Here is an 11,584-nt window from a genome sequence, read left to right on the forward strand (position 1 = left end):
AGAGTTACCTGTCTAAAAGAAGACAGAGGGTGTTTTTTTTTTTATGTAAGCTTCTCCAACATAATTCCCCAAGGCAGCTGTCTAGGCCCATTACTTTTTTCAATCTTTACTAATGAATTGCCACTGGCTTTGAGTAAAGCCAGAGTGTCTATGTATGTGGATGACTCAACACAATAAGTCAGCTACTACAGTGACTGAAATGACTGCAACACTTAACAAATAGTTGCAGTTAGTTTCAGAGTGGGTGGCTAGGAATAAGTTATTCCTAAATATTTCAAAACCCAAAAGCATTGTGTTTGGGAAAAATCATTCACTAAACCCTAAACCTCAACTAAATATTTTATAAATAATGTTGAACTTGAGCAAGTTGAGGTGACTAAAATGCTTGAAGTTACCCTGGATTGTAAATGGTCATGGTCAAAACAACAGTAGCTAAGATGGGGAGAAGTATGTCCATAATAAAGCACTGCTCTATCTTCTTAACAGCACTTTCAACAAAGCAGATCCTACAGGCCCTAGTTTTGTCGCACCTGGACTACTGTTCAGTCGTGTGATCAGGTCCCACAAAAAAGGACTTAGGAAAATTGCAATTGGTTCAGAACATGGCAGTACAGCTGGCCCTTGGATGTACACAGAGAGCTAATATTAATAATATGCATGTCAATCTCTCCTGGCTCAAAGTGGGAGAGAGATTGACTTCATCACTACTTGTATTGTTGAATGCACCAAGCTGTCTGTTTGAACTACTGGCGCACAGCTCGGACACCCATGCATACCCCACAAGACATGCCACAAGAGGTCTCTTCACAGTCCACAAGTCTAGAACAGATTATGGAAGGTGCACAGTACTAAATAGAGCCATGACTATGTAGAGCCATGACATAGAGCCATAGACTATTCCACATCAAGTAACTCATTCAGGCAGTACAATTAGATTGAAAAAACAGACAACAACAAAAAAACACCTTACGGAACAGTGGGGGCTGTGAAGCAACACAAACATAGGCACAGGCACATGCATACACACACGATAACATACGAACTTTACATATGGATTTTGTACTGTAGATATGTGGTAGTTCTGGAGTAAGGGCCTGAGGGCACACAGTGTGTTGTGAAATCTGTGAATGTATTGTAATATTTTTAAAATTGTATATACTGCCTTATATTTTGCTGGACCACAGGAAAAGTAGCTAATGGAGATCCATAATAAATACAAAATAAAAATAGCCTAAGTATCCTAATACATTAACGGGCAACGTTATCGTTATAAATAATAATTTGTTGTTAACTGACTTGCCTAGAAGTTAAAGGTTTAAAAAAAAAAATTAAATACGCATTCCTTCATGATCAATTGCAGGTATCAGGGCATACATATTCTTCTCCACAAGGTGGTGCTAATGCTCTAGCCTCTCACAGACGTATTAACTGTTTTCCAGACGTCATATTTCCTCGACACGTTTGGCAGCTGGAGGTGAAATCATAAATTAATACTAGATTTAGCGTGCGGCATTGTAATGCATAGATTTGGGACAGACGTTTAAATATTAGTTTCTGCAAGTGGAACGAAGGTGAGAATGTATTATTTTGTCCGAACTACATGCTATAACTAGCTAATTGCATGTCACTGACTAGCCTCATGACTCGTAGTTCCATTACACAAGAGTCATTGGACGAAGGTGTCTTCTGTACGGGATGTTTTGTTAAAAGCCCCGTCTCTCGGTCCGAACATTTAACTCGCATCGCTTGCGTTTTGGAAGCATGAGGACCTTTATCTTCCATATCAGCGAGAAACCATTTTCAAAAAAACAAAACGTTCAATTGATACACACCTTTTATAAGGTTAGGTTTCCTACATGGCCATATCTCCATGCTGTAGCCCGTGTTTATGGAAGACAGATGGACCACCTGTGCTTATGAATTAGCTATCTAACATGCTCCAAACACCTGTGTGTACCTGAAGGCCGCCAGAAAGTGTTGTCCATGAAAAAGTGTCAACTGCAACTGTGATAAAGCCCGTTAAGTGTATTTTGATTAGTGTATATGATTGATGTGATACAAGTAAAATGCTTTGTTTCTAGAACCATGTCGCAATCGAGAATCAATTCACATTAGATAGCTTATGTGCAGTACTAGCCCCACAATGGACTAAATGAGCCTAACGTTACTCCTTATGATCCAATGACCTTACATCATGTTTAAAGGTGAATTGGCTCTGGAAATCAAAACAGTCAAATACGCCATTTAAACATGAATCGATTGATTCTCAATTGCGGTAGTGTTCTAGAAACATAATTCCTTTTACGTTCATATCACATCAACATAATTTCACAAATGCAAAATAAACATACTGTACACTGTTAACAGTTGCAGCCAAATGTATTTTTCAGTGACAACGTTTTTCTTTTGGCATAGTTCTTAAAGTTTACACACAGGTAGGTGTTAGGAGACGCAGATAGGTAGTAAGTACAGGTAGTGTGTATTTAAGCAAGAAGGTACTGGGGTTGTGGTATATGGCCAATGTACCACTGCTAAGGACTGTTCTTATGCAAGATACATCAAGGTGAGGTCTGATTTAACACGGCTGTCGGCCAATCGGCATTCAGGGCTCGAACCACCTAGTTTATAATTTCATTAACCCACAATCCATTATATTGACCAGATACTCTAGTTGTCGCTCTAACAATGAAAAGAAACATCTTCAAAAAGGAAAGGCAGTCGGTAGGGGGACAAGATCAGGTGGTATGCAGATATGCGTGTTAACAAAAGGTACAACTTTTTCCGCTAGTTCCCACAAACACACATTTGAAATTGGCTATCGTAAACATTCATTGAAGGCTAGCTGTGTGGTTAGGTTTAAAATTGTAGAAATGGCTTTGGCTGTGACTGGCTTATGACTTTGGCCGTGGGGACCAGTGACAACTGATATAAAGTGGGTACTCCTTTCAGTACACTTGTAACAACCTAATCATTACGAACCTAATACTCGATCAAATATGCCACACAAACATTTTTTGTTAACCAAATTCAACACACTTATTGAGCTCTATACCAAAACTCCTTGCTTGGTGAGTGAAAAACATGAAAAAAACACCACCTGCTGGAGAAGGGATTTTGGCCCCAGTTGTCCCTCGCTTCTTCCTCTCTGTTTAACCTAACGTAGCAGGCTTGAAAATATGCCTGAGCAGAGTTCCCACTTCAGCAGAAAAGGAAGCTATGTTGAATTAGCTGTATCCCTGAAAACCGGATGCACCCCGTTGTTGGCAACTCCGCTAAGGGAGGTTTTCAATAAACACTAACATAGAGATATGGATGGCTGTGTGGGAATTCACTAACCCTATAAAGGTGTGTATCAATGTAACCTTTTTTATTGATTATTATTATCAGATAAGACACAGAAGGTCCTTATGCTTCCGAAACCGTAACGCAAGTGATGCGTGTTAATGTTCAGACCGAGCGGCGGGCTCTCGACAAAACTCCCCCGTACAGAAGACGCCTTCGTCCAATGACTCTTATGTGTAATGGAACTGAGAGTCATGATCAAGGGCTAGTACAGTACATGATCTACTAGCTACAAAGAGGTTTTTAGTTGTAAGATAACCTTGCTGCTTGCTTACAACAGCGTTCTTGAGTCGTTCCTATTCCCCTAAAGCAGTGGTTCCAAAATGTTTTATAGCCCGTACCCCTTCAAACATTCAACCTCCAGCTGTGTACCCCCTCTAGCACCAGGTTCAGCACACTCTCCAATGTTGTTTTTTTTACATCATTGTATGCATGCCACACACACTATAACGATACATTTATTAAACATAAGAATGAGTGTGAGTTTTTGTTACAACCCGGCTCGTGGGATGTGACAGAGCTCTTATAGGACCAGGGCACAAATAATAATACAATAATCAATCATTTTGTTCATTATTTAACCATTTTACATATAAAACCTTATTTGTTCATCGAAAATTGTGAAGAACTCTCCACAGGTTAATGAGAAGGGTGTGCTTGAAAGGATGCACATATCTCTGCAATGTTGTATTGGAGAAAGTCTCAGTCTTAAATAATTTTCCACACACAGTCTGTGCCTGTATTTAGTTCTCGTGAGGGCTGAGAATCCACTCTCACAGGTACATGGTTGCAAAGGGCATCAGTGTCTTAACAGTTCGATTTGCCAAGGCAGGATACTATGAGCACAGCCCAATCAGGAAATCTGCCAGTGGCTTCTAATTAAATTACATTTTCACAGAACCGCTTGTTGCAATTTCGATGAGGCTCTCTTGTTCAGATATCGGTAGGTGGATAGCGAATCCAGTTGTTTGTGTCATCCGTTTCGGGAAAGGACCTGCGCAATTGTGCACCCAACTCATTTCGTTGTTTCGCTATATCACAATTTTCATTTTTTTAAATGACACATTTTTCTCCTCAATTCCGTGGTATCCAATTGGTAGTTATAGTCTTGTCTCATCGCTGCAACTCTCGTACGGACTCGGGAGAGGCAAAAGTCGAGAGCCATGCGTCCTCCGAAACACAACCCAACCAAGCCTCGCTGTTTCTTGACACAATGCCCACTTAATCCAGAAGCCAGGCGCACCAATGTGTCGGAGGAATGGGTCTCCCGGTCGCGGCTGGCTGCGACAGAGCCTGGACTCGAACCCAGAATCTCTAGTGGCACAGCTAGCACTCCGATGCACTCGGGAGGCCTGCTATATCACATTTGACATTGTCCGTAAGCTTGAGTTCATTTGCACACAAAAAAATTATACATATAAAACCTGTGTGTTGTCCTTGTGAAAGCAGACAGAGAAGAGCTCCAACTTCTTAATCATAGCCTTGATTTTGTCCCGCACATTGAATATAGTATTGCAAACTGCCAAGCATTCCCTTGGCAGCAAGAGCCTCTCAGGTGGATGCTGCAGTTTACCCAAGTGGCGTCGGGAGCAACTGCTTGCATGCGAGTTCCCCCTCCACTATGTCTTCCTGTCATGGCTTTTGCGCCATCAGTACAGATACCAACACATCTTGACCACCAAAGTCCATTTGATGACACAAAGCTGTCCAGTACTTTAAAAATATGCTCTCCTGTTTTCCAGTGGTTTGCAGAAGAGGATGTCTTCCTTAATTGACCACCCTATAAACGTTAACGGACATATACCAGGAGCTGCGCCAGGCCAGCCACGTCTGTTGACTCTTCCAGCTATAACGCATATAATTCACTGGCTTATATGTGAATTGTTTCAAAACATCTCCTGCCATGTCACTGATGCATCATGAAACAGTGTTGTTTGAAGGCATTGTCTGTATAGTTTTTTTTCTACCTTTTCCCCCAGCATTGTCCCAACCATATCCGTGGCAGCAGGAAGAATGGCTCTCTCGTGGTCCTTCTGTAGCTCAGTTGGTAGAGCATGGCGCTTGTAACGCCAGGGTAGTGGGTTCGATCCCCGGGACCACCCATACGTAGAATGTATGCACACATGACTGTAAGTCGCTTTGGATAAAAGCGTCTGCTAAATGGCATATTATTAGAATTAAGTCCTCCACAATAGCATGGGGCTCGTCTGTCCTAGCCACTCGGTAGCTCACCATATGACGCTTCTAGCCTCTTCTTATTAATGGTATTTGTTGCCTTTATACATGTCTTACCACTCAAAACTCATCTTAATTCTTGATCAAAAAACTCCTGTGGCTTATTTTCCAAATTGGCATGTTTTGTTTTTAAATGTCTGCGCAAGAGTGAAGGTTTCATCGAGTTGTGAAATAGTACTTTTGCATATATAACACACTGGCTGAGGAAAGGCACTACTCCCAATATAAGTGAACACCAAATCAATGTAGTTCTCATCATATTTGTACCTCTTCGATGGTCCAACGCCCCCGTCTGTTCGGTGCTTTCCCGGGTAAGGGGGAAGTAGCTCTTCGGCTGCATTAGATTCACAATTGTCAGTGTCCATGCTAGCTGGGCTAACAACAAATGTACAATTACTGATGCTAGTATTGAATGTGCTCATGGAAGCAGAACGACTTGTCGTCGACAGGTGTAGTACTGCTGGTAGTAGCAATACTACCATTAGAGCTGGTATGTGTCTCTATGGATGCGGGCCTTACTTTTTTTTAAAAATCAATTTTCAAGCAAACTGAATGAGCAGCAACTACATTTGGCTACATACGGACAGTTAGTGGAATTCCCGCGAGAGAGTAATGGTTAATGTGATTGGATGTTAATTATTTGACGAGGCTACCTGTATTTGACATTGTGTTGTTATTTCGCTGAACACTAGATGGTTTCATTTTATTTTTGGCAGTGGGACGAGGATACTCGGGCGAGAAAAAAAACCTTACCCAAATGTATTGATGGCATTCTGTACCCCAGTTTGGGAATACCTGCCCTAAAGTAATGGAAAACTTACTGCAAAGCGAAAAAGTTCCAATGTCCATTGACCTAGCTAGCTAGGTGGCGTGTATGTCTCCCTTACAGAAGGGCCAGTCATTGCTGCTAGCTAGGCTAAATCAAAATGTGCCAATGGTGATTGATTTACATACTATTGTGCAACTTATTTTGCCCATGCCTACGTCTTAAAAATTGTCCTCTCCTCTACAGATTTGTGACAATGCTGTGTCTGAAGATGACCATGAACGTGAGACCTGGCTCACTGTGGATATTACATCAAATCAGCCACCTGTCACCCAAACCTCCCATTCGAAGCATCTCCCACGCTCCCTTTGCCTGTGACCACCACAAAACATACCGCAGCCACGTCCCTCTTCGGGTAGCCACATTACCACGCCTCCGTCTTAGTCTGCCTCTCAAATCAACTTTATGCTTTCAGCCATGTAGACCAGCATCTACAACCAGCAGTACAGGCTGGTATGAGAGCCTAGCAGACTCTACCCCTGTCCATCTGACTGAGCAGCTACTGATCTCTGTCCATCAGACCACAGGTCTACCATGGTGGGCCAGTATCGTATGCACCACTGTGGCCCTGAGGACAGTTGTCACACTGCCACTTGGAGCCTACCAGGCGGTCATCATAGCAAAGGTCTGTGTTGCATCAAGAACCCAGCATAATATTGTAGTGTTTTTTTTCTTTTTCTTTCAGCCCACACTGGTCCTAATGGGCAGAGTTGAGATTGAGAAGCCCTTGGGTGTGCATCTCTATAGTCTAAAGTCAAGTGGCATTCTTCCTCGTCTTATTTCCTTCGTCTGCAGAGATGTGCAAGAAACTGGCAAGTTGAAAGCGAATATCCAGGAAGCGTCGACCATTGGTTTCACCTATTTTGTAAATACATATGGGTGCAGGTCAAGGAAAAGAGATGAGGAAGCTATGTTAGACTGTTGAGATGCACCACTGGAGTAATGTATCATTTGATATGTAAATGTGCAGAAACAGGATTTGAAGTTCTCATCCATATTGTTGTGTGAAACAAGTGGGCTGTGGAACATGATATAGTCACAATGGGAAGATGTTCTCTGCTGCTTATTCACTATTGCACTTGAAACTTGAAGATGTTTACACACATTCTGGGGGACTACGACAGGCAATTTAAAGTCAGCCAATGTTTCTCTGTGACTGTGCAAACATTGCTAAGCCCTTGGCCTTTATTAAGCATTCTTTCCCACTCCTCCTCAGCTGTCGGTTGTTTCTTTTTCCAGTTTTTTTTCCCCCAGTGTCATCGTCCTACCTTTCTTTCCCTCCCTAGTGCTGCTCTCTCTCCCACTGTGTGAGAGCAAGGGTCAGCATATCGCTCCCACAGGCCTCCAGCATTCTACTCAAGCCTATGAATGTCCTACATGATGAGTAATCATGAGAAAAACAGCTTTTTGACTTTGATATTTGGCTGTAATACATCAAGGTCCCGGACTGTTGGAGGACTTTGAGAACTTGAATGTTTTGTTGTCATAACTCAGAGAGTGGTCCTTTGTGACCAGGCTCTCTGGCCAGCCTGATTCCCTCTACGACCCATGTCCAGTTTTGGGTTACTAATGTGGGCTGTGTAATTTAGAACTTTTGGCTACATTTCAGGGGGAGTTCATGTTGAATCAAAGTTAACCCCCATGCTCCTCTTTGCCTCCAGCTAGGTTGAAGCCCTGCAAGTGGAAATAGCGGAGCTGGCTAAGAGGCTGCGCTACGAGATCTCGGTGCAGGCCAAAGAGAAGGGCTGGACGGAAAAACACTGCCGGTGAATAATTGACCTTTGACCTGGGCTCCTGGAGGGCTTCCTCTGGGAGCTTGGCACCAACTCCGAAACCACAGTCTATAAATATTAACCAAAACACAACACACTTCCATGCAGTTTGAGATTTTCTTCAAAGAAAAGTGCTCTCTTGGTCTTATCTGTCAATGTAATGGTGTATGACAGTTAACTTTTTAGAACTTCCATGGGAAAGTTCCATGTTGTTCAACTGATATTACACTGTATCAGGTTTCCAAAGTCAGCTATGCGGTTTTAAAAGTAGTGACATTAAAAATGGAACTTCCTTAATGGCCTGGCATTTGGGTTCCTTTTGTGTCCCATTAGATACCAATTCAAGAAGAACCTGAAGAGGATAGTGTCTGAGCTGTACGTGAGGGATAACTGCCACCCCTTCAAGGCCAGTCTGCTGGTATGGGTGCAGCTGCCCATGTGGGTATGCCTCTCCCTGGCCCTGCGTAACCTGAGCCTGGGGGTGTCTGATGCTGCCACTGGTAAACCTCCACACTCACCATGGATTTGAATCACAATCGTCTGTTGTATCTTCTACAAGCTCCATAATCACATTTATTTTGCTTTAAGTTTAGAATGGAATATTTCATATGATTTTTGTTTTCAGCGTTGCAGACAGAGCTGGCAGTAGGGGGAACTCTATGGTTCTCCGACCTGACATTGCCTGACTCTACCTGGATCATGCCTGTCTCTCTGGGCCTCATCAACCTGCTCATCACAGAGGTGAGGCCCTGGTCGAACTAACACACCCGGCTTGAGCAACACCTCCATTCCATTACACACAATAGGGAAACCTTTTAGATGAAAGCTTTGATCCACCTAGTATTCAGACCCTGTGGCAGTTTTTACAAGAGGACACTCCTCACCTAACACGCTTTCAGATAGACCTGTGTTCAACTCAATAGATTTCAGGGGGTGGAGTGGAGTGTCAGGTTTTGGTGTAATGAAATACTCAAATGTAGGCTAGGACAGAACATACTATCGTAGATTATCTACTGGGACGCAAAAAAGATAGTGATGTGAGTTGCTCGCTTGGTTCGGACTAGTTTTGTGATAGTCACATCTGTTTTTGATTTAAAGGGATACTTCAGGATTTTGGCCATGAAGCCCTTTATCTACTTCCCCAGAGTCAGATGAACTCGTGGATACCATTTGTATGTCTCGGTGTCCAGCAAGAAGGAAGTTGCTGACTAGCATTAGTGCAATGACGAAGTCTATGGTAACTGCTAGCAAGCTAGTAGATCCCATAGACATCTAGTCATTGTGCTAACACTAGTTAGCATTGGCTTGTGAAACTACCTAACTTCCTTCATACTGGATGCAGAAACATAAAAATGGTCCCCATGAGTTAATCTGACTATGGGGAAGTAGCAATGAGAATGTCGAGATTTTCACCTCGAATGTTTCCCTTCAGTCTAGTTTATTTGTGTTGTCAGGTATTTGCTCTGCGGAGGATGGAAGCGTCCAAGTTCCAGAAGTATGTGACCAACTTTATCAGAGGGATCTCTCTGCTGATGATACCCATAGCTGCCACCGTGCCCTCCGTGAGTGTGTGTGTGTGTCTGCATGCTTGTATGTGTCAGCACACGCAACCACAAACCATTTGTCCTTCAATGACATGTCCTCACAAAAGCTGTTAAACATGCCACATCACTTTCCCCCTGTAAATTAAGACAGCTAGCACATTTCACTAGCCATCCCTATGGCAACACCCTCCCACTAGCGCTGAAACAAAAGACTTCAGCCACACCTCTGTCTCCCTCTTGCCCAGACAGGCATAACCTCCATTGCCCCGTGCGCCTATCCACCCATCACATTACATAAGGGATGGATGAGACGAACACTTTGTTTAGGAGGCCACCTAAATGGTGATAGCAGAAAAAACACTGAGGATGTTTTCTCCCCGACTTTGGTGATAGTTCCACCAAGTCCACAGACCCATGCACAGGACGTCCCGCTTATCTGGGACACTGTGCAAAAGACACATACACACTCTGTACACTCTACAGTTGGGCAGATGTTGCCACAGACAAACCCTGTTTGTCCCTGAAGACCCCCATCTGGCTTTGAAAGCCCTCTCTTGTTCCTATCTTTCCCAGATACACTGATGCAGCCTCCCAATCTAGCCCCCCCCTCAATCTGATTGGATAATCTGGAGCGTAATGTTTGTTGTGTCTCCCTCGGAGCACCATCGTAGTTGCATAAGAAACTGCCGAAGAGGAACCCAAAACGGACTGGTCCACGTGAGAGTAGGCCTTGTGAAATGCTGCAAAGGGAGACTGAAAAAAAATCAGAAGCTCTTCACGATCTTTGGTTTAGTTAGATATATTTTAGCAAGGTGATGTTTGGTAATGCTTTTTCAGATATAATTATGAAGGGCTAACCGTATACACCTCAAAGCTTTCGGTTGAATTACATTTTACGGCTATGCATGGAATTCAACTTTGCTTATTTGTCTCTGCTGAACGCTCTCTTTCTCCCTTCCTCTTTCTTCCCCAGTCCATGGCTCTGTACTGGCTAAGCTCCAGTTGTGTGGGACTGGGCCACAACCTGCTCCTGTGCTCGCCTCGCTTCCGGAGGCTGTGCCGCATCCCCCCCACGCGCTCCGACTCGGACACGCCTTACAGGGACATCGCTTCTTCCTTTGTCTCCAAATACATCAAGTGAAAGAGGTTTTCCATCTGATAGTAGGGAAAGAGACTGTAGCCCCCAATCATGTCAATGCCATAGCCCCTTCCCCTGATTCAGTCAATCTTCACGATGAGTTGAAGAATTACGTGTGTTAGCGCTGGGTTGGAACAAACACCTGCACTGTACACCATGTATCTCTCCAGGACCAGGGTTGGTGACCACTAAACTAAGATCTAGAGTGGACCACGGTCCATCAGAGAGAATCAGACCTTGTGGACATGGAGTATCCAACACGTCCATGTCTGACAAACCAAGTCAGTGTCAAGATCTGTTTGTGACTGGTATATACTGTAGCATGTACATGCAGGTTTACTTTGAAAGGTAGCCACTCCCTGTTCTACCCAGGATAACTTGGTGTTGTGATTGAAGACTAACTGGCAAATGACATGCAAGAAATGTACGTATTTAAGATAAGGACCACAGTCATGGATGATCAATGGATACTACATTTGTACTTTGAACTTCCAATGTAAATTGCATGAAAGGTTTGTTATTTTGTGAATTTTATTGTGATCCAGAAATTGATGACATCAGATGTGCTCAAAATTGAAGTAATTGAGTGAAGTTACATCAGTAAAATAAAACATTTAGTATTAAATGTGGCATTTGGTTAATTGCAAAGTAAGTAAATGTATAATGGGGATTTAGACCTTAACTTAGATGGAGACATGGAAATCAAAGATGGAGTTTAGGGGCGTGG

At 43.1% G+C, this 11,584-nt stretch overlaps 1 protein-coding gene across 2 annotated transcripts; it reads left to right on the forward strand.

Moving 5' to 3' along the window:
- The first annotated feature begins 1,416 nt into the window (after window positions 1-1,416).
- LOC118363528 (cytochrome c oxidase assembly protein COX18, mitochondrial) lies at window positions 1,417-11,482 on the forward strand. Of its 2 annotated transcripts, none has more exons than XM_035744478.2 (7): window positions 1,417-1,571; window positions 6,590-7,028; window positions 8,069-8,169; window positions 8,509-8,675; window positions 8,801-8,916; window positions 9,630-9,737; window positions 10,693-11,482. In XM_035744478.2, exons 2-7 carry the CDS (start codon window positions 6,600-6,602, stop codon window positions 10,858-10,860), a joined length of 1,089 nt encoding a protein of 362 aa, XP_035600371.1. In that variant the 5' UTR covers window positions 1,417-1,571; window positions 6,590-6,599; the 3' UTR covers window positions 10,861-11,482. The 2 variants fall into 2 exon arrangements, with proteins under 2 accessions (XP_035600371.1, XP_035600370.2); XM_035744477.2 differs by lacking the exon at window positions 1,417-1,571 and adding an exon at window positions 6,268-6,382.
- The last annotated feature ends 102 nt before the right edge of the window (window positions 11,483-11,584 follow it).

This window comes from Oncorhynchus keta, chromosome 30 (genome assembly GCF_023373465.1).
Source record: "Oncorhynchus keta strain PuntledgeMale-10-30-2019 chromosome 30, Oket_V2, whole genome shotgun sequence".
Taxonomy (NCBI): domain Eukaryota; kingdom Metazoa; phylum Chordata; class Actinopteri; order Salmoniformes; family Salmonidae; genus Oncorhynchus; species Oncorhynchus keta.

Coding starts and splice junctions, on each gene's coding strand:
- LOC118363528 (XM_035744477.2), top strand. CDS start 6,270: ATGGTTTCATTTTATTTTTGGCAGTGGGACGAGGATACTCGGGCGAGA. Junction 8,917..9,629: donor TCAACCTGCTCATCACAGAG/GTGAGGCCCTGG, acceptor TTGTGTTGTCAG/GTATTTGCTCTGCGGAGGAT. Junction 9,738..10,692: donor TAGCTGCCACCGTGCCCTCC/GTGAGTGTGTGT, acceptor TTTCTTCCCCAG/TCCATGGCTCTGTACTGGCT.